Source organism: Acinonyx jubatus, chromosome D4 (assembly GCF_027475565.1).
Source record: "Acinonyx jubatus isolate Ajub_Pintada_27869175 chromosome D4, VMU_Ajub_asm_v1.0, whole genome shotgun sequence".
NCBI classification, from domain to species: domain Eukaryota; kingdom Metazoa; phylum Chordata; class Mammalia; order Carnivora; family Felidae; genus Acinonyx; species Acinonyx jubatus.
In genome coordinates, this window is record NC_069391.1 from 878501 (window position 1) to 905416 (window position 26916).

General features: G+C 67.2%; 2 protein-coding genes across 3 annotated transcripts; both read left to right on the forward strand.

The window, feature by feature from the left end:
• The first annotated feature begins 1143 nt into the window (after nt 1–1143).
• Nucleotides 1144–4040, forward strand: FUT7 (fucosyltransferase 7). Of its 2 annotated transcripts, none has more exons than XM_053204333.1 (3): nt 1144–1658; nt 2347–2480; nt 2587–4040. In XM_053204333.1, the coding sequence occupies exons 2-3, from the start codon at nt 2475–2477 to the stop codon at nt 3601–3603; spliced, it is 1023 nt and encodes a 340-aa protein (XP_053060308.1). In that variant the 5' UTR covers nt 1144–1658; nt 2347–2474; the 3' UTR covers nt 3604–4040. The 2 variants fall into 2 exon arrangements, with proteins under 2 accessions (XP_053060308.1, XP_026906829.2); XM_027051028.2 differs by lacking the exon at nt 1144–1658 and adding an exon at nt 1849–1911.
• A 2064-nt stretch (nt 4041–6104) lies between these two features.
• On the forward strand, nt 6105–26396 carry ABCA2 (ATP binding cassette subfamily A member 2). The gene is made up of 48 exons (XM_053204328.1): nt 6105–6264; nt 10008–10101; nt 11058–11169; nt 11247–11410; nt 11721–11848; nt 12057–12155; nt 12486–12704; nt 13041–13411; nt 13678–13837; nt 14614–14742; nt 14866–15033; nt 15102–15198; nt 15655–15828; nt 15905–16007; nt 16089–16203; nt 16430–16620; nt 16818–16968; nt 17041–17245; nt 17376–17540; nt 17630–17810; nt 17907–18119; nt 18233–18429; nt 18518–18700; nt 18933–19117; nt 19252–19372; nt 19653–19886; nt 19969–20175; nt 20429–20531; nt 20651–20970; nt 21043–21256; nt 21349–21454; nt 21551–21662; nt 21744–21804; nt 21878–22052; nt 22226–22341; nt 22421–22568; nt 22644–22767; nt 22889–23021; nt 23145–23262; nt 23587–23765; nt 23837–23978; nt 24052–24186; nt 24270–24373; nt 24468–24560; nt 24654–24756; nt 24827–24964; nt 25041–25247; nt 25647–26396. Exons 1-48 carry the CDS (start codon nt 6199–6201, stop codon nt 25680–25682), a joined length of 7299 nt encoding a protein of 2432 aa, XP_053060303.1. The 5' UTR covers nt 6105–6198; the 3' UTR covers nt 25683–26396.
• The last annotated feature ends 520 nt before the right edge of the window (nt 26397–26916 follow it).

Consider the following 26916-nt stretch of genomic DNA (forward strand, 5'->3'; position numbering starts at 1 on the left):
GCCCCCCACCCCCCATCTGTGGTTCCTTCAGTGGGTGCCCACAAGGAGGCCGGCCCCGAAGCAGCCCCGAGGGCTCGGCCGGGGGAGCCACAGTACGCTCCTGCTCCCAAGATGCTCACGGGCTGCAGAGATGGAGTTGGGTGCCCGCCTGCGTCCCAGAGAGTCACAGGGCCTGGGGTGAGGTGGCAGGATGAGGCCCCCGCTTTCCCTTTGACTCACGCTTTCTCACCTTCTTGACTTTCCCCTGAGAGTGTCTCATTCTGACCTGTTTCTAGGCCAAACCTCAGGGCCCCATTTCCCAGCCAGCAGGTTTTCATGACAGGGGGCCGCCAACCCGAGCTGGCAGGTGTGTGACTGGGGAACAGTGGACCTGCGGCGGAGGGCAGGGAGGGTCCTTTCAATCCACCCAGAAAGGCAGCGGGCTGTGGGTGTGGGTGAGGCCTGTGGTGAGCGCCTTGGCCAGCCTGGCCGCGCAAACAGGAAGGGCACGGGTGCCAGCAGCCAGAAGCCAGGTCCTAGCTGGCTGCCGTGGGATCGGCCCCTGCCCACCTGTCCCCCTGCCCACCTGCTGGGTGCCTGCCGCAAGGAGAGGTGGGCTGAGGCCAGGGTGTGGCTGCTCTGTGGTACCCCCGTCAGTGAAGAGATGCCAGGGTGGGGCCAAAGGCTCAGCGCCACCCGGGGCATCCCCCTAAACGTCGGGGGGTGGGGGGGGGGCTCCGGGCAGGCCCTGGTGACCACCGGCAAGGAGTCAGGCCTGGCTGCGGCACCCACACCACGGGCTGCCAGATGGTTGCCGCCAGACCCCATAGTCTCCCTCCCCTCCTTCCACGTTGCGCAAAGCCCCACTGCAGCTCGGAGGTTATGCAGCGGCAGGGGAGCCCCACACATGCCACACTGCCCCCTCTCCTGCACCGGCCTCTGTCTCCTCCGTGGATCTCACGCCAGCTCCCAGCTCCGCCCTGACAGCAGTCTGGTCCTCACCGGGGCGGGGCGGGGCGGGGGCTGGGAGAGGCCAGCAGCTTCAGGTGCCACAAAGTGAAAAAGGATGGGGACAGCGGGCTCTGCAAGGTCCCCAGAATGGGGTGGGGCAGCAGACGCAGCCAGTAGTTCCTGTTTGCCCTTCCTTCCACAACAGCCATCCCGCAGATTCAAGAGCGGGACCGGCCTGAGGCCTCCAGAAGCTGAGCACGAGGGCCAGTCCTTGCCCTGGCACGTCGGGGACCACGTGAGGGTCCAGCCAGGATGAAGGAGGCAGATGGGCGCTGGCTGAGCTGAGCGTGGGGAGGGGGCCAGAGCTCAGGGGAGGCCGACCTTGCTGGTTTGCTGTGTCTCCCGCTCAGAGGAACTGGAGAAGAAGGGGAAGGAACTTGACCTCCAGGCCTGGGCCCCCAGAGCTGGCCGGAGGGCAGCGGTGGGGGTGGAGAAGGCCTCTGGACTTCTGCCTTCCTTTTCCTGGAGCAGGCGCCGGCCCCCTACCTGCCAGCGTCAGGGACACAGCGACTCCTTCCCTTTCCACCCTGGAAAGCCCCCTCCCTGTCCCCACCCCCATCCTGGGCTGTGGGGCCCGGAGGAAGAGGCCTGGAGCCCCCAAGGGCAGGCCCCTGCCCATACTCCAGGCTGGCCGGGACCCTGGGACTTCCGTGGACATGTGTCCTTGGGTGAGGAAAGAAGGCACGTGGCCCTGCAGCCCACCCTGGGGCCAGGCCCAGGCTGGCGCCTGCCCTTCCTAGGCACGTGCTGTGGCCTGGTGTGGACGCTCCCGGGACCCCGGGGCAGTCCCCCTCCCTGGGAACCTGGGTTCTGTGGCGAGGCAGGCGTGCTAGAGGCGGCAGGGGTGAGGAGGGGCGGGGCAGCGCCGTGAGAAGCTGTGGCCGAAGGCTCAGGCTCCTGGCAGGGCGCTGAGCACAGCAGGTCTTTGTGGGGGTCTGGGAGTGGCAGAGCGGGCAGGCGTTGGGCAGGGGAAGTGGGTGATGCTACCGCAGGAGGGGCCTCCCAGGGAAGTGCGCCCTGCTTTCCGGGCCTGGGTGGTGGGCAGTGACTGGGTCCTTGCCAGCGGGGCGCTCTTCTGGGAAGGGGGCCCCCCCATCGGCCCAGGACGGCCCCTCCCCTGCTGGCCCCAGGCCCCTTCAGCAGGGGAGCGGGGCCTGGTGTGGGCTCTGGATGGCGCCCCTCCTAGAACCACCTAGCCCCCCTCCCCCACAGCCAGAGGCTCGGAGGAGAAAGCCAGCGGGCGGGCGGGCAGGCGGGTGAACCAGGATGGTGGCTGTTGCCAAAGGTCACCCCCAGGGCGGGGGCCGGGGCGGAGCGGGAGCAGGAAGATACCCTGGTTTCTGTCATCTTGGGCAGATGAAAGGAGATCGCTTCCAGGTGGGGCCGGGCGCGGGGGCGCAGCTGTGATTTCAGGGCGCCTCTGCCTAGCGGCTGCTGTGATTTGAGATCCTCGGGTGGCTGCAACCGGGCGCTGTGGATGAGCCATGCTGGTGAGTGCGTGGTCCCCCGGGAGACCTGGGCCGGGAGGAAGGGGCCCACGGGGCGCGCCGGGAAGACAGCTGCTCTCCCCCCCCCCCCCCCGCGTGTCCCCTGTAGGATGCGGCCCCACTCAGAGGCGTCGGGCATCTGGGGACGCTGGCCGGAGCCGCCCTGCTCTCCACCCTGTGGCTCCTGTGGCAGCTCGGGTGGGCCCCCGCGAGGGTCCCCGCGGCGCCGCCCACGCTCACCGTCCTCGTCTGGCACTGGCCCTTCGCCGACCAGCCCCCGGAGCTGTCCAGCGACACCTGCGTCCGTTACGGGGTGCCCCGCTGCCGCCTGAGCACCAACCGCAGCCTGCTGGCCAGCGCGGACGTCGTGGTGTTTCACCACCGCGAGCTGCAGAGCCGGCGGGCCCGCCTGCCCCTGGCCGAGCGGCCGCGGGGGCAGCCCTGGGTGTGGGCCTCCATGGAGTCGCCCAGCCACACCCGCGGCCTCGGGCGCCTGGGCGGCATCTTCAATTGGGTGCTTAGCTACCGGCGGGACTCGGACATCTTCGTGCCCTACGGCCGGCTGGAGCCTCACGCGGGGCCCGCCCCGCCGCTGCCGGCCAAGAGCGGGACGGCAGCCTGGGTGGTCAGCAACCTCCAGGAGCGGCAGCGGCGCGTGCAGCTGTACCGGCAGCTGGCGCCCCACCTGCGGGTGGACGTGTTCGGCCGCGCCAGCGGGCGGCCGCTCTGTGCCAGCTGCCTGCTGCCCACCGTGGCCCCGTACCTCTTCTACCTGGCTTTCGAGAACTCGCAGCACCGAGACTACATCACCGAGAAGTTCTGGCGCAACGCTCTGGCCGCCGGCACCGTCCCCGTGGTGCTGGGGCCCCCAAGGGCCACCTACGAGGCCTTCGTGCCCGCCGACGCCTTCGTGCACGTGGACGACTTCGGCACGGTCCGAGAGCTGGCCTCGTTCCTGGTGGGCATGAACGAGAGCCGCTATCGGCGCTACTTTGCCTGGCGGGAACGGCTCCGCGTGCGGCTGTTTGGGGACTGGCGAGAGCGCTTCTGTGCCATCTGCACCCACTACCCCCGCCTGCCGCGAGACCGGGTCTACCGGGACCTCAAGGGCTGGTTCCAGGCCTGAGCCCTGGCTGCAGGAGGAGGCAGAGGGGGGCGGCCGGGCGCTGCCGGTGTGGGTGGAAGGCTGGATGTTGAAATCAAACCACCGGGCATCCGGCCCTGATGCACAGCCGTCAGGGTAACATGGAGGCTGGGGTCAGAGGCTAGAAAGCAGGGGTGTGGGAGGAGGGGGACGATCTGGGCAGGCTGTCTGGAGGAGGCTGGTGAGCACTGGGGCGAGCGTTTGGCGGTGAAGGTTGACAGCAGGGAGTTAGTGGGGGTGCGTGTTGCTAGTTGATCACAGACACAGGCTCCCACAACCTCTGAGGACCTCCCTCCCCACCTTGGTGACATGCCGGGCAAATCGAGGCTGTGCCAGACACGGTGGTGGGGAGGCGGACAAGGCCAGAGGCAGGGCGCTGGGCCTGGGGGGCATGCCCTCCTGCAGTCTGTGGGGGGAAAGACCTCCTCTGTAACGGACCGCTGGCCCGGGTCGTGCGGGCACAGCCCCCTTGCCCTCCACGGTGCCGGAGCCCCGGTGTGCAGACCTGTGCCAGGCCTGGGGACACCACACAAGCACACCAGTTCGCTGGCCTCTCCCACCCGCGGCCCGCTCTAGGGAGGGCAGCTGCCAGTAAAGGGAGGACGAGAATGGCATGTGCTGACTCTTTGTCTCTCTGCCCCCACCCCCCGCCGTTTCACCCCTGCCACACAGGCCTCCTTGTCCTGAAAGAATCGGGCCCGCTCCTCCTCAAGGCCTCTGAGCTCCCTGTGCTTGAGAGACCCTCCCCCACACTGCTCTGCCCGCGCCTCCCAGCTTCCCTTAGCCACCGCCAGATGAACAGCATGGCATTGGAGAGCCTTCCCTGACCGAGGCAGGTGGAGGGTAGGGGTGTCGAAATCTGAAACCTGGCTCGGGGGGGGGAGGTCAGAGATACCCCGTCTTAAAGACGCTGGGATTTCATTTTCAGGCTGCAGAGGCGTCTGGGGTGTGGCAGGGCTTGGTCTGTGATACCGGGTTCTCTCTGACAGGTGGTTGGTGGCCGCAAGGGCAGAGGTGGGTACTGACAATGGGGCCGTCAGGGCAGCCCCCGTGGCAGGCTGCATGTGGGGGAAGGAGCGGAGAAGCTGGTGGTGCTGACGGGGGCCTCCAACAGGCTGAGCCCCTGGGGCAGGGGACAGGATTCGCCCCTGCCCCAGGTGGGGTTGGATGGCATGTGGAGGCAGGAAGCTGCCCTCCCCCTGGCAGTGGTTTGTGGGAAAGGCCTGCCAGTGACTTCCTGCCCTGACCTAGCAGGGAAAAGGAAGCGTCCTCAGGATGTACGGTGGGGTGGGTGGGGGACCGTGCCCCCCACCCACCCACCCCACTGTAAAGAAGGAGCTGGGAAGGGGCAGGTAGCTGTGGTTCCCCCCAAAGCCTGCCATTCAGCTTAGGGTGCACCCTCTATGCGAACCACAGACACTGGCCATCTCCCGGCCTGGGCCTCCTGTTGGCAAGTGGGGAGACTGAGGCTGGGGAGGAGCCACCCGAGCCACCCACAGAGGTTCCCTGCCTCCTGCTGGCCTCTGCTGGCCTCCATGGGAAGCGGCAGCCTCACCCCACCAGGCATCAAACTGCCTCTGCGGAAATCACTCCATTCCAAATTCCGTGTGTGGAGGCCTGGCTCGCTCTGCTCTCCCAAACAGAGCAGAAAACGAGCCCCTTACAGTGGGGGCAGCCTCTGTCTCCTCAAGCACCCTGCCCGCCCCACCTGCCGGGAGCCAGAGAGCTGCAGCACCACACCCCGGGCCCAGCCAGGCCCATCCTGACACGTGGTCAGCAAGTGGCTCCTTCACAAGGGACCAAGGGACAAAGTTCTTCCAGCGGTGGGACAGCGCACCTGCAAGAGCCGCCCCCCCCTCCCCCCCAAGCCTTAAGAGGCGCGGGTCGGGAAGCACCTGGTGGGGCCCGGAACGTTGCTTTTGGACGACCTGAAGGCAGACGTTGCCCGCCCTGCACAGGTGGGATCTCCAGCCAGTACTAAGCTTTCCCCTCCCCACGTGCGGGTGGCCACACCCTTCCAGCCTGGCAGTGACCCTGGGGACCGAGACCTGGCTCTGACGTCCAGGTGAAATCCCTGCCTGCAGCACTTGAACGCGGGCGGGTGGAGGTGGGGACCCGGTGGGAGCCGAGCCTCCCCTAGCATCCCTTCGGGGCGCCCTGGGGGCCAGTGACCGCCTTGGGGCGCCTCTGCGGGAGCGCGAAGATCCCAACGGGGGCTGCTGTGCGCGGGCCCGATGCCCCCGGGAGAAAAGCGCCCCAGAGGGGCGGGATGAGTCGGTTTAGACGGCGGCTCTGGGGCACGTCACTTCAACGCCTGGCGAGATGGGGGCGACCAAGGAGGCCGCCCGCGGCGGGGCAGAGCTCCAGGAACCCGCGCGGATCGCGGCGGCGGGCGCAGCGCGGCACCTTTAAGCGGGGGCGGTGCGGGCGGGGGGCGGAGCCAGCGCGGAGCCGGTCCCGGACGCCCGAGGCCCCGCCCCGCGCGGGCGATGCCGAGCGGCGCGGCGGGCGGCGGGGCCGGCGGGGCGCGCAGAGGAGCGGGCCGCGGCGCGAGGGCGGCCGGAGCGCGGCCCCGCCATGGGCTTCCTGCACCAGCTGCAGCTGCTGCTTTGGAAGAACGTGACGCTGAAGCGCCGGAGCCCGGTGAGCGACCCCGCGCGCCTCCCGGCCTGCCCCGAGCGAGAGGGCGCGCGCACCGGGGCCGGCGGCGCGCTTTCCGCGCGCACGTGCGGCCGGGCGCGCGCAGACCCCGGGCGGGCTCTGGGGGCGGCGGGCCCGAGACCCCTTCTCGCCGGACCCCGCCCGCCCTGGCCGGCTCCGGCCTCTGGCCTACGGCCTCTGGGGAGGGGGCTCGGCCGTGCCCAGCCCGCGGCCCGCTCCCGCTGACATTCGCGGTGCTCGGCTGAGTCACGGGATGGGCGCCCTGCGCGGCGCGCTCTTGGGGTCTAGCTGCGCGAGTAGGGGGGCGAGCGGTCCCAGGACCCTGGGGTCGCGGGAGGCCCTGGTTCCCGGGACAGAGGACAGGCATGGGGGGACTCTGTCCAGCCCAGAGGCTCCTTGGCCTCTGGGCCCAGCCCCCCTGGAGTCCCTGCAGGGACCCTGCCCCTTCCCTCCCTGCACCACCCCTCTGCCCTTGGGCAGACACCTCTCTTCCTCCCCCTCCTCCTCCCTTTCACCCTCCTCTTCCTCCTCCTCCTCCTCTTCCTCCTCTTTTTCACCCTTCCCGAAAGTCCCTTAGCCTGTGCTCCTGCCTTGTTACCAATGGGAATGTCCTTGCTGTGGCAGCATTGGCCAGCCTGCAGCCCTGCACCCTTTTGTCCTTTGGGGCAGTCCTCCCTGAGGCCGATCCGCCTTCTGGTCTCCCCAGCCCCAGCTTCCTTTGGGAGCCGGATCCTGCTATTTGGAGATGTGACCTCCAAGCACCCCAGCTGTCCGCCCGTGCCTGGGGTGGCCAGGGGCCTGAGGGTACGGGACACAGCAGCTGTCAGGGGCAGAGGCCCTGGTGAGGAGCCAGCCTGGGGCAGAATGGGTACCATCACACCGGCCCTCACCGCTCTTGCCCCGGGAAGGGCAGGGCCATCTCCTGTTGTCCTGCCCAGCCGACAGCAGCACATGCACCAGAGAGGCCTGGGCAGCTCCGGTTTCTGAATGGGCCCTGGGGATTTTCCACAGTGAGGCCCAGAGCAGGCTGGGGTCCAGAGTGGGGGCCCGAGGAGGAGGCATCCCCTTGCCCACCTGGGGCCCAAGAGGCTCCTCTCCCACCTGACTCTGAGCCCAGTGGGGCTGATGAGCCTCTGCATGGGTGCCTCCTTGAGAAGGGCTCTGGAGTGCATAATCAGAAGCCCAGGGCTGCAGGCAGGGTGGGGTGGCCATCATCACCATGGCTGGCAGGAGTGCCCTGGGCACCTGAGCCTGGCAGGGAGCCGGGGTTGAGTACACTCCCTTCCCACGTGCCTGGGGCTGGCTGGCACCGGGTCCCATGGGTCAGGCCTGCAGCCTCTGGTGCACCTTCCCCTGCTTCAGATTTGGGGTTACTAGGGGCACCAGGGCAGGGCTCAGGGGAGGAAGGGAGACTGGGATGTGGGCATTAGCATTATCCCCAGGGTTCTCAGCAGGAAGGGCCCCCAGGGGCTGGGAACAGAGCCTAGAATGATGGTCCCTGCATCCACTGGAGACCTCAAGGCTCAGGGAAGGGAGCAGCAGCTTGTGGGGCACCTGGCAAGCAGCTGGGAGGTGCCTTCTGCCAGATACCCGGGAGTGGCCCCCACCTGTTAGGTTGGGCCTTCCCTAGAGTCTTCCTGTACCCTGCCCAGTGGCACCACCAGGGACTGGTTGGGCCACATGGAGGTCTTCGGCCTGAGGCCACAGCAAATCAGAAATTCCTCCTCCAGGGTGGCTAAGGCCTTGCTGGGCTTGCGCCGCGGGGCTGGGGCAGGGGCTGGCCAAGTGCCTGGCCCACTCCTCCTGGCCCCCCACTTTCCTGGGGAGGTCTTGGGCTTTGGAGTTGGACCTGCGGGCTTGGCCAACAGAGGTTCTGCTCTGCGTTCTATGCGCTTCTCTGGGGGAGGGCTTGGTTCAGAGGGAAGGGACCAAGGCCCTCTGTGCCCCGCTCTGTCACTCTTCGCATCTCTGTGCCTTCGTTTCTCCATCTGAGTGTCGCCTATCCCCTCTTAGCTGGGACGGGTCTGCCCTGCTGTAGGGACGGCTGTAGCCTCACCCCTGGGGTCAGGGTCAGGCCGCTCCGTTCAGGTCTCCTCTGTTCTCCCCTTGACACAGCAGGAGGTGGCTCAGGCCCAGAGTGGGCACCCAGGCCCCGGCAACACCATAGGGGCACTGGGCTAGTCTCAAGGGACTGGGGTTTAACCACCTTGCCGGCCGCGGGTGGGGTGCCCAGGTGGGGCTCCCAGGTGGGGCCTAACCTGCACTGCCTGCCTGTAACCAGATGCCCCTCTGGCCGCCCGCCCGCCCGCCAAGCAGGCCTCCCTCCTCCCAGCAGCTCCTGCGCGGCTGTTGCTATAGCAATGAGGAGGTAGCCTCGGCCTGTTGCTGCAGTTACGTGGTGGAGGTGCCCGGTGGCAGGGCGGGTGTGGGTGGGGCTGGCACCGCGGCCGCGACCCCGCGCTCCTGCGTCGCCACTCGCATGCAGCCACCCTCACTCTGTGCCCGTCCCCAGCCCCGTGGCTGCCCGTGGTGCCTCTCCAGCTAGCCCTGGGAGGGGGTGGAGGCTGGCACGGGCTGGGGCGAGTGTGGGGTGCGGACACACAGTGGGGTGTTCCAGGCCACAGAGCACGATTGTCAGAGTGCGGTAAACAGGAGCAGCTGGTCCACCCCAGGGGACCGGGAGCCCGGGCCCTGGGCCAGGCGGAACGCCACCGGGGTGGGGGCTCTGAAGCTGCTTTGGGGGCAGGGGGCGAGGAGGAAGGAAACCTGGAGCCTCTGAGAAGAGCCAGTGGGGTGGAGGTCAGGGTGTGTCTTTGGGCTGAGCAGGGGGCTCCCCCTCAGGGCAGCTGGCCTGAGGTCCCGTCTCTCCACCTTCCCTCCCTGAGCCGGGAGAGGTGGGGGTGGTCACAGGAGGCCTGGGTCCCTGGGGCTGCTGGCATTTGTCTCCCACACAGAGCAGTTCCATCAGGGCTCACCTTGGCGCCCAGGCGGGGGTGGCCGGAGCAGTCCCAGGAATACTGAACAGGGGTGCTGGGGAGGGCAGGCAGGGCTGCTGAGCGCTCCCCACTGCCGTGAACCACGTTGCGGGGGTGGGGGGAGGGGAAGGGGCCAGGGCGGAAGAAGGTGCCTGTGCCTCGGGGACTCAGGGCTGTCAGACCTCTGACCAGGTTTCTCTGGAGGCTCAGGACCTGGGGCTAGAGCCATGCCTCCTCCTGTCCAGGCTTTGGGGTGTGATGACGGCTGTCACAGCCAGGAGGACTCACCCTGGGGGACTGTGGGAGCTGAGATGGGGCCCACGACCACCTCCAAGATCCTAGCCTGGGGAAGGGGAAGCTGAGCTGGGCAGATGCACGGGTCAGAGTAGACCACAAGCTGGCTGTTTTGTCTCTCCTGGCAAGTCAGTGTGGCAAACAGGACCTGGGCCAGGGGGCGGGAGACCTGGTTGGCTTGGGCCAGACAACACTCGCAGTTGCGCCCTTCGAGAAGGCCCTTGAAGGAAGGGGGTGGGGCTGCAGACTCTGTTGGCCCCCAAGGGCCTGTGTTGACCTTTTGTGGCCTCTGTGGGAATATGTGGGGCCCAGGCTGGCTCTGCCTACCCAGAAGACATCTGTCTGGGGAGCGGGGGGGAGGGGGGGGGGGCTCAGGCCTGTCCCGTCCAGCCCCCGGCAGGTGGCGTGGGAGGCCAGGCTGCCGGACAGGTACCTTACTCAACCCGCCCTTTCCAGTGGGTCTTGGCCTTTGAGATCTTCATCCCTCTGGTCCTCTTTTTCATCCTGCTGGGGCTTCGGCAGAAGAAACCGACCATCTCCGTGAAGGAAGGTGAGTGTCCTTGGGGGGGGGGGTGCCCAGGGCACAGCTGGGGGGTCAGGGTGGGGCAGGCGGTCCTCACCGCATCACACATGCCTGTCCTGTGTGCACGCGGCCACACACGTGTCCCAGCTGCCACGCTCCCCCCGCGCGGTCCCTGGCCGTGCCTCCTGGCTGGGCTAGGGGCCCGGGCCGGCCACGGCGGCCATCCCTCACGGTTCTCCTCTGTTCTGTTTTACCCGTCCCCCGCATGGTCTCTTGTCCTCCTCCTGGGCCTGCATGCAGTCTGTAAGTGAGGCCTTCCTGGTGCAGCCTAAGCGTGCCCCAACCCCGCTTGCATTAACAGCCTTTCCAGGCCTGGCTGCGTCCTGCAAAAACCCCTCTCCGCTGTCAGGGACAGCTGGAGCACTGGGGGACGGTGGGCGGTGGGTGCTGAGTGTGCCTGGGCCACGGTGGCTCCCTTCTGGGGGTTTCCATCTCTCTGTGGGGTCGCCCGGCCCTGCTTTGCAGGCCTGGGGCCAGGTCACCTGGCTGCTCCCCCAGCAGACCCCTGTGGGTTCCTGCGTTCTCTCTGCTAACCAGCTGGCCAGAGAGGTCAGAGGTCACTTCCTGGTGGGGGGGCCCCACGTGCTCCCCTGGGCTGTGGCACCCGTGCCACACCTGAATTCTTGGGGAAGGCGTCAGGGCACTTTGGCCTTGGCTGGCTAAGGGAAGAAGGACACCCTGGGAGTTGGGGGCAGGGATGGCGAGATACCCTTTGACCTCTGACCTGCTGGGGTCCTTTGCACCAGAGCTCTTGGCCCTCTGCCCCTGTCTGCTGCCTGAAGCTGCTTTTCCTCCCTGACTTTCTCTAAATTTCTTTATTCGGCTTCATTTCCCTTCCCTTTCTTGACTCCTTCCCCGTCTCCTGTCCCTCTGTCTCCACCCCTCGGGTCCTCTCACCTGCCCTGACCGCCAACCCCCCCCAGCTTTCTACACGGCAGCGCCGCTCACCTCTGCGGGCATCCTGCCCGTCATGCAGTCTCTTTGCCCGGATGGCCAGCGAGACGAGTTTGGCTTCCTGCAGTATGCCAACTCCACGTGAGTGCCCCCCACCCCGCCCTCCGGGAGCCCACCCCCCTGCGAAGGCCAGTGGGTGACCTCGGATGGTGGTGCAGGGTCACTCAGCTTCTGGAGCGCCTCAACCGCGTGGTGGAAGAGGGCAACCTGTTCGACCCGGCGCGGCCCAGCCTGGGCTCGGAGCTCGAGGCCCTGCGCCAGCACCTGGAGACCCTCCGCTCGGGCCCGGACGCCTGGGAGAGCCTCCCGGACAGACCTGCAGGTGCACACCGGGCCCTGGGCGGGCTGGGCTGTGCCTGTGCGGCGGGGCGGGGGTGGAGGCTGTTGAGACCTGAGCTCTGGTGTCAGCTGGGTTCAAACCCCGGCTTGGTCACTTCTGACCGTGGGCTCGCGGCTGGGCCTCCGTCTGAACCATCACTCCGAGTTCCCGGGGCAGACGTGCTCGGGTGGTCCCGGCCGAGCTGACCGCCACAGTGGCCGAGCCTGGTGCGGGGAGCTTGGCACTGAATCTGTTCTGGGTGCCTAGACCCTGGGCCCAGCTGGCCCTCAGCGCCATCCTTCTGCCTGTCCAGTGCCCTCCTTCTCTCTGGGCTCGGTGGCCAGGGACCCACGGGAGCTCTGGCGTTTCCTGATGCAGAATCTGTCGCTGCCTAACAGCACGGCCCAGGCCCTCCTGGCTGCCCGGGTGGACCTGCCTGAGGTGAGGTGGGGCAGGCGGCCTCTGTGAGTGCGTGTCTACTCCTGGGCAGCTGCCAGCTCTGGGCACTGAGTTCCACCCTCCTCCCCTGCTTGTAGGAATGGAAGGCACGGGTTGGGGGGGGGGGGGCGGGGGGGGCGGGGCTCTGAGGCAGCCCTGGGGCCAGGCTCTGGCACCTCCTGGCCTGAGCCATGCCCCCTTTACACCCCAGGTCTATCACCTGCTGTTTGGCCCTTCACCTGCTCTAGATGTGGGTTCAGGACTCCCCAGGGGTCAGGAGCCCTGGAACAACCCCCTATTCCGGATGGAGGTGAGAGGGCCTCTTAGTGGGATGGGGGTGTGCTGCCTGCTTCTGCCAGAGCGGATGAAAAAATGGGCCCCCTTGATAATTCCGAGCTTCTCCTGGGAAGTGAGGGAGGTCTCTGGGAGTCTGGCTGGCATGGAGAGGGGGAAGGCGGGACAGTGATGTGTGTCCATCCCCCCTTCTCCCCCCCCCCCCGCTCTGTCACAGAACCTGGGCTGTCTCAGACTTGACACAGTGGGTGGCGCAGGGGGCGACCCGAGGCCTTCTTGGGTTAGGGCCTTGGTTTTCTCTGGGCTGAGGCTCCCGCCCAGCGGTTCCCCTGTGCCTCGCCCCCAGGAGATGCTGCTGACGCCTGCCCTCCTGGAGGAACTCACATGTACTCGGGGATCCAGGGAGCTGGGCCGGATCCTCACCGTGTCCCAGGGTCAGCAGAGGGCGCTGCAGGGCTACCGGGATGCTGTCTGCAATGGGCAGGCTGCAGCCCGCGCCCAGCGCTTTTCTGGGCTGGCTGCTGAGCTCCATAACCAGCTGGATGTGGCCAGGATCGCACAGCAGGTGAGGTCCTGCCTGCCAGCTGGCCCACAGGTCCACTGTGCTGGGGCTTCTCGGTGTCCTAGGGACTCCCGGGCCCAAGGCTGTCAGTGGGGCGTGCCCATGGGTGGGTGTCCCGCGCTCCCCCAGTGACAACCATGCCTCGTGTCCCCTGCCTCACCCCGTGGCCTCACCCCAGTGTGCTTCCTAGCCCCTCGCCAATGCTCACCTTCTCTCGGGATGCCGACCCTCCCGCATCCTCTCATCCCAGCCTGTGCCCTCCCTGACCCACCTCCAGATCGGCCCCCAGCCCCTGCTCCTCCTAGGCCTGCATTTCCCCACATGCTCATTTCTCCTCAGCTGGGCCTGGACACCCCCAACGGCTCGGCTCCCCAGCAGCAGCCACCACCCCCACAGCGGCTGCAGGCGCTGCTGGAGGACCTGCTGGACGCCCAGAAAGTTCTGCAGGATGTGGACGTCCTCTCAGCTCTGGCCCTGCTGTTGCCCCAGGGTGCCTGCGCCCGTCGCGCTCCGGGGTCCCCAGCCAGCGGCCCCGGCAGGATGGCCAACGGCACGGGGGCGGCGGCGGTGGGCACGGGCTCCAACTCCACAGCGGAGGAGGGGGCTCCGTCCGCTGCGGCTCCTGCCTCCTCCGACGCGCTGCAGGGCCAATGCTCTGCCTTCGTGCAGCTCTGGGCCGGCCTGCAGCCCATCCTGTGCGGCAACAACCGGTAGGTGGGCGGCAGGGAGACAGGGGTGGGGGTCTGATCCCAGGCCTGGCTCTGACCCCCCCCCCCCATCTTGACACCGGGACACCCGGCTCTGTATCCCGGCCCCATGCCCCACCCCTCCCGATGCACCCCTTCCACGCTGAGGCCCCGCCCCGTTAGTTCTTGAGGCCCCGCCCCGTTAGTTCTTGAGGCCCCACCTCCACCCCCACCTCTCCTCCCGGATCCAGACCCCGGGCTCCGCCCCTCACGCCCCACCCCCACCCTAGCACCATCGAGCCCGAGGCACTGCGGCGGGGCAACATGAGCTCCCTGGGCTTCACCAGCAAGGAGCAGCGGAACTTGGGCCTCCTCGTGCACCTTATGACCAGCAATCCCAAGATCTTGTACGCGCCAGCGGGCTCCGAGGCCGACCGCGTCATTCTCAAGGTTGGCAAGTCTGGTGCGCCGTGTGCTAGAGCTGCACGTGTCTCTGGGGCAGGAGCTGAAGGAGCTGGGCACCGGGTTCTGCAGGCCGGGGACCTCTGTGCCGAGTGGGGTTGCTAGAATTGGCATGGGAGGGGCGCAGCTGGCACTTGAGCACTGACTCGGCTCTGCGCGGGGAGGGGGAGAACCCACAGGGGGCGTTTAGGGTGCAGAGGCCCTTGGGGGCCAGGCATGGCCAGGGCCCGCAGTGCTGGTTTGGACAGAGGAGAGGCTGCATGTGAGGATCTCTGCAGCATCCAGTGGGTGACGATTGGGTGGGGTAGCTAGGCGGTATGGGACCAGCTGAGGGCAAGGTGTCGGTGGCCAATCCGGGGGAGTCCTGTCTGGGAGAAGTAGAAGCTAGGGCTGGAAATGGCCCCAGAAAGGGGGGAGCCTATGGAGGGGTCTTTAGGATGACCGGGGGCAGGGAGGCAAGGGCCGGGTGTCAGGACCCTGGAAGGGACATGTGGAGAAGGGCCCGACAGAGGAGGCAGGAAGGCACGGCTGGCGACGTAGGGGAACCCCGAAGCCATGTTGCCCCAGGAGCCAGAGCAGAGCCTGTTTTGCGGGGTCACTGCGGGAAGGTTGGGGAGGGGAGGGTTTCGAGCTAGGTGGCAGTCTGGCCAGAGCAACACTGGTTTTGGGGAGGACTGGCCTAGGGGGAGACAAAGGAGTGGAGTCCCCCCTTGCTGGCTGGGGTCCGCCCTGAGCCCCATGACCCGTGCCCTCACCCTCTGCAGGCCAACGAGACCTTTGCCCTTGTAGGCAACGTGACTCACTACGCCCAAGTGTGGCTCAACATCTCTGCCGAGATCCGCAGCTTCCTGGAGGAGGGCAGGCTGCAGCAACACCTCCACTGGCTGCAGCAGGTGCCGGGGGTGCTGGGCGGGGGTGGGCTGCAGAAGGTGGGGGGGGTGCTGGGCCGGGGTGGGGTGGGCGGAGCCCCCTGTGCCAGCCCCGCCCCCCTGAGCCAGGCTTCCCCCCCCCCCCAGTATGTGGCGGACTTGCGGCTGCACCCCGAGGCATTGAACCTGTCGCTGGAGGAGCTCCCGCCTGCCCTGCGCCAGGACAATTTTTCGCTGCCCAACGGCTCCGCGCTCCTGCAGCAGCTGGACACCATTGACAACGCGGCCTGCGGCTGGATCCAGTTCATGTCCAAGGTGGGGTGCGTGGCCCCTCGGGCTCCGCGGGGGCCGGGGGCCGGCTCCAACAATGCCCCTCCCCTCAGGTGAGTGTGGACATCTTCAAGGGTTTTCCCGACGAGGAGAGCATCGTCAACTATACTCTCAACCAGGCCTACCAGGACAATGTCACCGTGTTCGCCAGTGAGCTGGTCCCCCTTGGGCGGGTCCCTAACTCCTGTTCTTCTGCCTAACCCCCTCCAGCCCTAGCCTCGCGTCTCTCCATCACAGCCCTCCTGTCCGCTTTACCTGCCCCTGTGCCCCTTTCCCTTCTTCAGCCTTGCCCCACCTTGGTCCCCCTCCTCCCTAGCCCTGCCCTACGACTCCCCTATCTTTTCCCAGCCCCGCCCCTCACCCCCTAGCACTGCCCCAGACCCTGTACCCTGCTTCACGCCCCGCCCCCATCCCAGCCCTGCCCCTGCAACAGGTACCTTCCCAGCTCCCCGGCCCCACCTTTTCCCTGGACCTGCCCCCCTCATGCCCCAGTGGTGCTCTGGCTAGACAGTCCTCTTCATGTCCCCGCCCCTTCCTCCCTTCACACCTTCACCCTGCAGCCAGCCTGGGCTCTGCCCCTCCACCTGCCCCTCGTCCTGTCTCCAGGCGTGATCTTCCAGACCCGCAAGGACGGCTCCCTGCCACCCCACGTGCACTACAAGATCCGCCAAAACTCCAGCTTCACTGAGAAAACCAACGAGATCCGCCGGGCCTACTGGCGGCCGGGGCCCAACACAGGCGGCCGCTTCTACTTTCTGTACGGCTTCGTCTGGATCCAGGGTGAGGGCCGCTCCTGGGGCAGCCGGGGTAGGGCCCGGCCACCCCCCCTGCCGTGGCTGACCTCTTCCACCTGCAGACATGATGGAGCGTGCCATCATCAACACCTTCGTGGGGCACGACGTGGTGGAGCCTGGCAACTATGTGCAGATGTTCCCCTACCCCTGCTACACGCGAGACGAGTGAGTGTGTGTTGGGGGGGTCGGGGGCTGGGGCTCAGGCTGAGCCCCTCCCCTCACGCCCCGGCCCCGACCCCCCCCCAGCTTCCTGTTTGTCATCGAGCACATGATGCCGCTCTGCATGGTGATCTCCTGGGTCTACTCAGTGGCCATGACCATCCAGCACATCGTAGCAGAGAAGGAGCACCGGCTGAAGGAGGTGGGGGGTGGGGGGGATGGAGGGGGGAGATGAGGAGGGGGGAGGGGGGAATGGGGCAAGGATAGAGGCAGGGGGACCAGTGAAGGTGGAGGGGAGACTGTGGGCACCTCTCCTTCCCTGGGCCTGGCTGGTAGGGCAGAGACCCATCATTCCTTCGTGGCACCCCATCCCAAGGCCTCCTGCCTGCATTCCGCCCCCCCCCCCCCCCCCGGCCACCTGCCCACAGGTGATGAAGACAATGGGCCTGAACAACGCCGTGCACTGGGTGGCCTGGTTCATCACGGGCTTTGTGCAGCTCTCCATCTCTGTGACGGCCCTCACGGCCATCCTCAAGTACGGCCAGGTTCTCATGCACAGTCATGTGCTTATCATCTGGCTCTTCCTGGCGGTCTACGCTGTGGCCACCATCATGTTTTGGTGAGCACCGTGGGGCTGGCAGGGGGCTGGCAGGGAGCCTTTCTGGGCCCTGGCAGAGTGCCTCTTGCATTCATCCAGAAAACGCAGAAACACCCCTTCTGGAGCTCCTCTGTACCCCGGGAGGTGGCGCCAGGAGGGCTTTGGGCTGTGCCCTAAGGGTCGGGTGTGGCTGATGGCCGTGGCCCCACCCACCCTAGCTTCCTGGTGTCTGTGCTGTACTCCAAGGCCAAGCTGGCCTCGGCCTGCGGTGGCATCATCTACTTCCTGAGCTACGTGCCCTACATGTACGTGGCGATCCGCGAGGAGGTGGCCCACGATAAGATTACCGCCTTTGAGAAGTGCATTGCGGTGAGGATCGGGATGGTTGGGGGTGGGGCGGGGTCCATCCTCCTTCCCCCGCTGACACCACTGTGCCCTCAGTCCCTGATGTCCACAACAGCCTTTGGCCTGGGCTCCAAGTACTTTGCCCTGTACGAGGTGGCAGGTGTGGGCATCCAGTGGCACACATTCAGTCAGTCGCCTGTGGAAGGTGATGACTTCAACCTGCTCCTGGCCGTCACCATGTTGATGGTGGACGCGGCCGTCTACGGGGTGCTCACGTGGTACATCGAGGCGGTGCACCCAGGTACCAGCTGACCCTTTGCAGGGGTAAAGGAGAGGGTGTGTGGCTCCCTAGGGGGTGCACATGGCCTGGGGTGGACCTGACACCAGGCCCTGGGTCAGCCTGCCTTCTGCACCACCCCCCCAACCCCTAGGCATGTACGGGCTACCCCGGCCCTGGTACTTCCCACTGCAGAAGTCCTACTGGCTCGGCAGCGGGCGCACAGAGGCGTGGGAGTGGACCTGGCCATGGGCTCGCGCCCCCCGGCTCAGCGTCATGGAGGAGGACCAGGCCTGTGCCATGGAGAGCCGGCGCTTGGGTGAGGCGGGCACCCAGGGGGCGGCTGGGGCAGTCACTGGGGTTGGGGGACCCCGGGGCGTCCTCAGCTGACCCGCGGCCCTCGTGCAGAGGAGACGCGGGGCATGGAGGAGGAGCCCACCCACCTGCCGCTGGTGGTCTGTGTGGACAAGCTCACCAAGGTCTACAAGGACGATAAGAAGCTGGCCTTAAACAGGTTGAGCCTGAACCTCTACGAGAACCAGGTGGTGTCCTTCCTGGGACACAACGGGGCTGGCAAGACAACGACCATGTGAGTGTCAGTGCAGGGGGTGGGTCCTCACCAGGTGGGCAGCAGGGTGGGGCTCCCGGCAGGAGGTGGGGGTCGTGACCCTGCCCACCCACCCAGGTCCATCCTCACGGGCTTGTTCCCGCCGACCTCGGGTTCGGCCACCATCTACGGGCACGACATCCGCACGGAGATGGACGAGATCCGCAAGAACCTGGGCATGTGTCCGCAGCACAACGTGCTCTTTGACCGGCTCACGGTGGAGGAGCATCTCTGGTTCTACTCAAGGCTCAAGAGCAGGGCCCAGGAGGAGATCCGCAAGGAGATGGACAAGTGGGTGGGGTGGGGGTGGGGGCGGGGCTCCAGGGCGGCCCCGGGGCAGTGGCGGGAGCCCGCGTGCGCCCCTACATGCGTGTGCGCCCCTACATGCGCCGCCCTGCCCGCAGAATGATCGAAGACCTGGAGCTGTCCAACAAGCGGCACTCGCTGGTGCAGACGCTGTCGGGCGGCATGAAGCGCAAGCTCTCCGTGGCCATCGCCTTCGTGGGCGGCTCCCGCGCCATCATCCTGGACGAGCCCACCGCCGGCGTGGACCCCTACGCGCGCCGAGCCATCTGGGACCTCATCCTGAAGTACAAGCCGGGTGAGCCGAGCGTGGGGTGGGTACAGGTGGCCCCGGCCGGCCCCACCCAGCCCAGCGCCCTGAGCCTGGTCCCTCACCCCCCCTCCAGGCCGCACTATCCTGCTGTCCACCCACCACATGGACGAGGCCGACCTGCTGGGGGACCGCATAGCCATCATCTCCCATGGGAAACTCAAGTGCTGCGGCTCCCCGCTCTTCCTCAAGGGCGCCTATGGGGACGGTTACCGCCTTACTCTGGTCAAGCGGCCTGCTGAGCCTGGGGACCCCCAAGGTCTGTGCTGAGACTGCCTGAGCCGGCCTGGGGTCCCCCTCTCCCAGGACCCCCTTTCCAAGACCAGTGAGCTCGAGGGGCGGGCCCTCAAGGCTTACCTTAGTGAGCCTGGGGTGCCTGGTCCCTCTCCTCGGTCCTCCTCTTGACCTGGCTGGGCTCCCCCGTAGAGGATCCCCCTCCCCCAACCCCCACCCCCCTGGTGAAGCTCTTCTCCATTCCCCACCCCTCCTAGAGCCAGGGCTGACGTCCAGCCCCCCAGGCCGCACCCAGCTGAGCAGCTGCTCAGAGCCCCAGGTCTCCCAGTTCATCCGCAAGCACGTGGCCTCCTGCCTGCTAGTCTCCGACACGAGCACAGAGCTCTCCTACATCCTGCCTAGCGAGGCCGCCAAGAAGGGGGCTTTTGAGCGCCTCTTCCAGGTATGGGGTGGAGTGAGTTCCAGGGCGGGGCGCGGAGGGGGCGGGGTCGTGGTGGTGGTGGTGGTGGAGTGGGCTCCAGGGCGGAAGGGGCGGTCCCTGCCGCATCGGGTCACGCACGCACGGCCCTTTCCCAGCATCTGGAGCGCAGTCTGGACGCTCTGCACTTGAGTAGCTTCGGGCTGATGGACACGACGCTGGAGGAGGTGTTCCTCAAGGTGTCAGAGGAGGACCAGTCTCTGGAGAACAGTGAGGCAGGTGGGAGCCCCGCTCCACCCCACCTGACCTTGGACCCGCAGCTGTCTGCCCACTCTAGCCTGGTCTCTGGGGACCAAGGATTCTGGGTGGGAATAAGGTGCCAGGGTTCCCTGCCAGGCTGGCTCTGGGGCTGAGGAGCCTGGGTAGGTGGGTGGCCATGGGAATTGGGGCGCCCCAGGGTGAGGTGGGGTGAGGGTCTTGGTGGGTGAGCATGGGGACTGGGGGTGGCACGCTGGTCTCAGTCCCCCTTGTCCCCTCCCTGGCCCCTGTGCTGTGGCAGATGTGAAGGAGTCCAGGAAGGATGTGCTCCCAGTGGCGGAGGGCCCGTCGGGGGAGGTGCACGTTGGCGATCTGGCCCGGAGCACAGAGCTGGCCCAGTCACAGGTGTCCCTGCAGTCCGCGTCCTCGGTAGGCTCTACCCGTGGAGACGAGGGGGCCACCTACGCAGATGTCTATGGCGACTACCGACCCCTCTTCGACAATGCGCAGGACCCCGACAACGTCAGCCTGCAAGGTGGGGGGTGCGGCTGGCTGGGGCTGGTAGGGTCCCTGGAGCGTGGTGTCGGGCCGCCTGCTCAGCCCCCCTCCCTGTGCAGAAGCTGAGGCGGAGGCCCTCTCGAGGGTCGGCCAGGGCAGCCGCAAGCTGGAGGGCTGGTGGCTGAAGGTGCGCCAGTTCCACGGACTCTTGGTGAAGCGTTTCCACTGTGCTCGCCGCAACTCCAAGGCCCTGTCTTCCCAGATCCTGCTCCCCGCCTTCTTCGTCTGCGTGGCCATGACTGTGGCCCTCTCCGTCCCTGAGATTGGTATGGCCGTTGGGTCAGGCAGCGTGCTGGGGGGACCAGAGCCCCACTGCAGTGGGGCTGTGGCTCTTCCCCGCTCCTGGACTGCCCGCTCTGGGCCTGGCGGGCACACTTGGGGGCTTATTGGGGACTCGGGCCTCCTCAGGGCCAGGCCCCCAAGCTCCAACCCTGTGGGTATGGGGAAGAGGGGACTGAGGCCTGGGGGCCGCCAGCAGGCAGTCAGAACCTGCTCAGCTTTCCTCGTGCATCCTGCCAGGTGACCTGCCCCCTCTGGTCCTGTCACCCTCCCAGTACCACAACTACACCCAGCCCCGTGGCAACTTCATCCCCTATGCCAACGAGGAGCGCCAGGAGGACCGGTGAGGCCATCTGCTGGGCAGCTGTGGTGGACAGGGGCCGGGTGAGGGAGGGGAAGGTGGGCGGGCACTCATCCCCCGCCCCCCCGCCCAGGCTAGGCTCACACCGCGGGTTTCCACAGATTGCGACTGTCGCCGGATGCCAGCCCCCAGCAGCTTGTGAGCACGTTCCGGCTGCCGTCGGGCGTGGGCGCCACCTGTGTGCTGAAGTCTCCGGCCAATGGCTCGCTGGGGCCCACGCTGAATCTGACCAGTGGCGAGTCACGGCTGCTGGCCGCGAGGTTCTTCGACAGCATGTGCCTGGAGTCCTTCACGCAGGGGCTACCGCTGTCCAACTTCGTGCCGCCCCCACCCTCACCTGCTCCGTCCGACTCCCCTGTGTCCCCAGAGGAGGATCCCCTGCAGGCCTGGAACGCTTCCCTGCCACCCACCTCTGGGCCAGGTATGGGCCCGCCAGGCTGCCGGGGGGCGTGGGACGGCACGGACCTAAGCTGACTGCCGGCTGTACCCGCAGACAACTGGACGTCAGCACCCTCCCTACCGCGCCTGGTGCGGGAGCCTATCCGCTGTACCTGCTCTGCGCAGGGCACCGGCTTCTCCTGCCCGGGGGGTGTGGGTGGGCGCCCGCCCCAGATGCGGGTGGTCACAGGAGACATCCTGACCGACATCACTGGCCACAACGTCTCCGAGTACCTGCTCTTCACCTCTGACCGCTTCCGGCTGCACCGGTGAGTCAGGTGGGGGTTCGTGCCAACTGTGGGCGAGGGGGCAGACCACCCACTGCACGCCTGGCCTCACGCCGCTCGACCTACCCGCCCAGGTATGGGGCCATCACCTTTGGCAACGTCCAGAAGTCCATCCCAGCCTCGTTTGGTGCCCGGGCCCCAGTCATGGTGCGGAAGATTGCGGTGCGCAGGGCAGCCCAGGTGAGCGGCACAGCCCCGGGCCCTGCAGCGTCCAGCTGTGGCCGGCATGCTGCAGGGACCCACGGTGCTCTAAGGGTGTTTCTGCGTCCCTCCCAGGTTTTCTACAACAACAAGGGTTATCACAGCATGCCCACCTACCTCAACAGCCTCAATAACGCTATTCTGCGTGCCAACCTGCCCAGGAGCAAGGGCAACCCGGCAGCCTATGGTGAGCCTGGCTGGGCTGGGCTGGGGGCCGGGCAGGGTGGGCATGGAGCAGGTCCCTGAGGCTGCCCTCCCCTGTCTGCAGGCATCACCGTCACCAACCACCCCATGAACAAGACAAGTGCTAGCCTCTCCCTGGATTACCTGTATGTATGCAGGCGGGTGGGGGGGGGACGAGGTGCGGGTGCTGGGCAGGGCTGATGGCTGCCTTGCCCCCAGGCTGCAGGGCACAGATGTGGTCATCGCCATCTTCATCATCGTGGCCATGTCCTTCGTGCCAGCCAGCTTCGTGGTCTTCCTGGTGGCTGAGAAGTCGACCAAAGCCAAGCACCTACAGTTTGTCAGTGGCTGCAACCCCGTCATCTACTGGCTGGCCAACTACGTGTGGGACATGGTGTGTTCCTCCTGCATGGCTGAGGGGGGTTCCCTCTGCCCCTAGACCCCTGCCGTCCCCTCCCCCTGTCTCTGGCCAGGCCCACTGGTTCTGGCCCCAGCACCCCCCCAGCCCCACTCCTGGACCCCTCACCCCTGCTCCTGGGCCCTCACCTGCCACTCTTGCTCTGGTAGCTTAACTACCTGGTCCCAGCCACCTGCTGCGTCATCATCCTGTTCGTATTCGACTTACCGGCCTACACGTCACCCACCAACTTCCCCGCCGTGCTCTCTCTCTTCCTGCTCTATGGGTAAGGGGGAGGGGGCTGGGAGGAGGGCCTGGGGTGGGGGCGGGCTCCCCGTGACCGCCTCCTGCCCGCCTGCCCGCAGGTGGTCTATCACCCCCATCATGTACCCGGCCTCCTTCTGGTTCGAGGTGCCCAGCTCCGCCTACGTGTTTCTCATCGTCATCAACCTCTTCATTGGCATCACGGCCACCGTGGCTACTTTCCTGCTGCAGCTCTTTGAGCATGACAAGGTGGGGCAGCGGGGTGGCCGGGCGTGGTGGGCAGCAGGGCCGAGGCTGTGCCCGTGACCCCCCGTCACCCTCCAGGACTTGAAGGTTGTCAACAGTTACCTGAAAAGCTGCTTTCTCATCTTCCCCAACTACAACCTGGGCCACGGGCTCATGGAAATGGCGTATAACGAATATATCAACGAGTACTACGCCAAGATTGGTGAGCGGGGTGGGTAGGCGTGCGGAGGGGGGTCCGGCCTGGCCCAGAGATTGAGGGTTCAGGCGTGAAGGACATGGCTGCCGGGGGCGCAGGCACAGGCCCTGAGCCGGCTGCCCCACAGGCCAGTTTGACAAGATGAAGTCTCCATTCGAGTGGGACATCGTCACCAGGGGGCTGGTGGCCATGACGGTCGAAGGCTTCGTGGGCTTCTTCCTCACCATCATGTGCCAGTACAACTTCCTGCGGCAGCCACAGTGAGTGGGGGAGTGCAGGGAGATGTGGGGGCAAGTGGCCGGCCGGGCACTGCCCGTCTCCCTGCCGTGGCCACAGAAAGCTGGGGAGCACTGGGTGATGACTCCGCCACCCTGTCCCCACAGGCGAATGCCAGTGTCTACCAAACCTGTGGAGGATGATGTGGATGTGGCCAGCGAGCGGCAGCGAGTGCTGCGGGGGGACGCTGACAATGACATGGTCAAGATTGAGAACCTGACCAAGGTGGGCCCTGGGCTTGTGAGATAGAGGCCCGGTTGGGCGGGGCCCAGGTGGGGTATGTTTCCGGGCGGGGGGGGGGGGGGGGGGGGGAGGGTAAGGGGGGGCGGCCCAGAGGGTGTACCAGGGCCCAGGTGTTTCCAGAGAGGGGCGGGGTCCGTTTCCAGACGGGCAGGGCCCTGGTGGGGCATGTTTGCAGGCAGGGCGGGGCCCAGGTGTGTAGGCGGGGGCAGGTGGGGGCGGGGCCCAGGTAGGGGTGTGTTTGCAGGCAGGGGCCCGCCAGCCCGACTGGCAGCCCGGATGGGTGGGCTGACCCTTCCCTTCCACCAGGTGTACAAGTCCCGGAAGATAGGCCGCATCCTGGCTGTGGATCGCCTGTGCCTCGGCGTGCGTCCTGGCGAGTGCTTTGGCCTCCTGGGCGTGAACGGCGCGGGCAAGACCAGCACCTTCAAGATGCTGACGGGTGACGAGAGCACGACAGGGGGCGAGGCCTTTGTCAACGGGCACAGGTGCGGGCGGGCGGGCGCCTGGGCGGGTGGGGTGACTGCGGCCGCCGGTGCTGATGGCACTGTGTCCCCAGTGTGCTCAAGGAGCTGCTCCAGGTACAGCAGAGTCTGGGGTACTGCCCGCAATTCGACGCCCTGTTCGACGAGCTCACAGCCCGGGAGCACCTGCAGCTGTACACGCGGCTCCGTGGCATTCCCTGGAAGGACGAGGCCCGGGTGAGGGTCGCCCAAGGGGGGCGGGGCGTGGCGGGCAAGAGGGGCAGGCCCTGACGCCAGTCCTCGTCCCCAGGTGGTGAAGTGGGCCCTGGAGAAGCTGGAGCTGAGCAAGTACGCCGACAAGCCGGCCGGCACCTACAGCGGGGGCAACAAACGCAAGCTGTCCACGGCCATTGCGCTCATCGGGTACCCGGCCTTCATCTTCCTGGTGAGCCGGGGCGGGAGGCGGCCGGCCGGGCCAGGCGGGGTAGACGGGCCGCAGCCGCTGAGCCTGGCGCCGCCCGCCCCCAGGATGAGCCCACCACCGGCATGGACCCGAAGGCCCGGCGCTTCCTCTGGAACCTCATCCTCGACCTCATCAAGACGGGGCGCTCGGTGGTGCTGACGTCGCACAGGTGCGCCCCCACCCCGGCGCGCCCCGCCCCCACCCCGCGCGCCCCGCCCCCGCCCCGCGCGCCCCGCCCCAGCCCCTGTGTCTCCGCCCCGCAGCATGGAGGAGTGCGAAGCGCTGTGCACGCGGCTCGCCATCATGGTGAACGGGCGCCTGCGCTGTCTGGGCAGCATCCAGCACCTGAAGAACCGGTGAGCCGAGCCGAGGGTGCCGGCGGCGGGAGGGGCGCGGGGGGTGGGGGGGACGGGGGGCTCGGGGCTCGGGGCCACAGGCCTGTCCCGCAGGTTCGGAGACGGATACATGATCACCGTGAGGACGAAGAGCAGCCAGAACGTGAAGGACGTGGTGCGGTTCTTCAACCGCAACTTCCCGGAGGCTGTGCTCAAGGTGGGGCGGGGCCCCAGGGGGTGGTGCCTGGCGGTGCGCCCAGCCGCCTCTGACCTCCCTGCGTCCCCAGGAGCGTCACCACACGAAGGTGCAGTACCAGCTGCAGTCGGAGCACATCTCCCTGGCTCAGGTGTTCAGCAAGATGGAGCAGGTGGCGGGCGTGCTGGGCATCGAGGACTACTCGGTCAGCCAGACCACCCTGGACAACGTGAGTGCCCCAGCTCGGCGCATCGGGCCAGCCTGGGCTGCACCCCGCTCACCCACCCACGCACCCCGCCCGCCAGGTATTTGTGAACTTCGCCAAGAAGCAGAGCGACAACCTGGAGCAGCAGGAGACAGAGCCCCCCTCGGCTCTGCGGTCTCCCCTGGGCCGCCTGCTCAGCCTGTTCCGGGCCCGGCCCGCCCCCACCGAGCTGCGGGCACTCGTGGCTGACGAGCCCGAGGACCTGGACACAGAGGACGAGGGCCTCATCAGCTTCGAGGAGGAGCGGGTGAGCCCGGCCTGTAGGGTCAGGGCAGCCAGGCTGGCCAGAGGGCTCAGGCTCTGCATAAGGAGAGGGCTTGGAGAGGAGTGGCCCCGGGGACTCCTGCCGCCCTGAGGGATCCGTCGGATGCTCAAGACTAGGGTGGACACAGGAGGCTCCGGGCACAGGTGGAAACAGACTGGTTGTAGACCCCGAGACACGTTGGAGACCTTGAGGGGTTCCAGACACGGGCAGAGCAGAGGTGGGGTAGGGGGGAGCAGAGCCTGGGGACACAGGAGCCACCAGACTTGGCCACTGAGGGAGAGCTCACGGGAGACAGAGGTGGGGGATCCAGTCCCAGGCCCGCGGGTGCGTGGGGTAGCGGACGCCTCCCCCAGCACGGCTCACCTGCTGTCTGCCTACCAGGCCCAGCTGTCCTTCAACACGGACACACTCTGCTGACCGTCAGGCGCTGGCTCAAGGACACGCAGTGGGGACAGAAGTCAGGCGGTGGCCGAGGCCCCACCCTGTGCCCCCCAGTGCCCGCCACGAGGCCCTGGAGTGGGGGCCCCCTCCAGCCCCTCACCTGTCCTCAGCACTGCCTGAGGCCACTGCGCTGCCCTCCCCTGATTGTGCCAAAGGTTGGCCTGGCCCTGGGCCGCACACACCCTCACCCTGCTCTGCCTTAAAGCCTTGGGGTCTGGCCGGCCCCTAGCCTCTGCCCCCGTCCAGCTCTGCCCACCACCCCCAGGGCCACCAGGTGCCACCAGACCCTGTTGGCCGGGCCTGGCTCCTGAACGGGCCTTTCTCTGATACCCGAGACTGATGGGCCGGCCTGGGGCTGAGGATGGGGACTGGGTTAGGTCCCGCCCCCGGCCCTTATTTATTTTGCTGTAGGAAGAGGCCCCCTCATCCTGCTCTCATTTGGGCAAGCCCCCACCTGAGGGAAGCCGTGGGCATGGGCCAGGGAGGGGCTGCCTCAAGGGGGTGGGCTGGGCAGCAGGAATGGAGAAGCTGCCCCGCTGGCCAGACGAACAGCCGGATCCCCTCCCCACCCCTGCCCCCTGCCATTGCTCTCTCCCACCCAGCTTGGCCCCCTGCACACCCACCTGCCCGGGAGCCAGACCTGTACATAGCGCACAGATGTTTGTTTTAAATAAATGAACAAAAAAACCAGCGCCAGCCTGCGTGTGTGGAGTGGGGCGTTGGGATGAAGATGGGCCCAGTTGATGCTGGTATGGCCCCTGCCCCACAGGTGCATCTGCAGCGTCCCGGAGCGGTGGGCCCAGCGTGAGGGGAAGGTGGCTGGGTTAGCCTGGGCGGGGGGGGGTGTGGAGGGCCCTCATCCCTGTAAATAGCTGTTGTTACAGATGGGGAGACTGAGGCGGGGGCTGTCCATCACCCCTCTCCCCTGCCCCGCCTACATAGCCCAGACTGCCTGCCCGGAGGCAGGTCCTGAATGGGCTGCTCTGAGCCACGGTTGCCCACCCTTCGGGCCTGTGCTCCCTGAGGCCTAGACCCTGGGCCCCGTGCCCACTCAGGGCCCATGGGCAGTGTGCGCTGGGCTGTGTCCCTCTCACCCAGGATGTGGGAGGGCTCTCAGGAGGAGGTGGTCTCTGGGCTGAGACCGGCGTCCCGGTGGAGCATGTGTAAAGGTTGGGGGCAGTGTGGGGACTCCCAGGGACTGCAGGGCTCG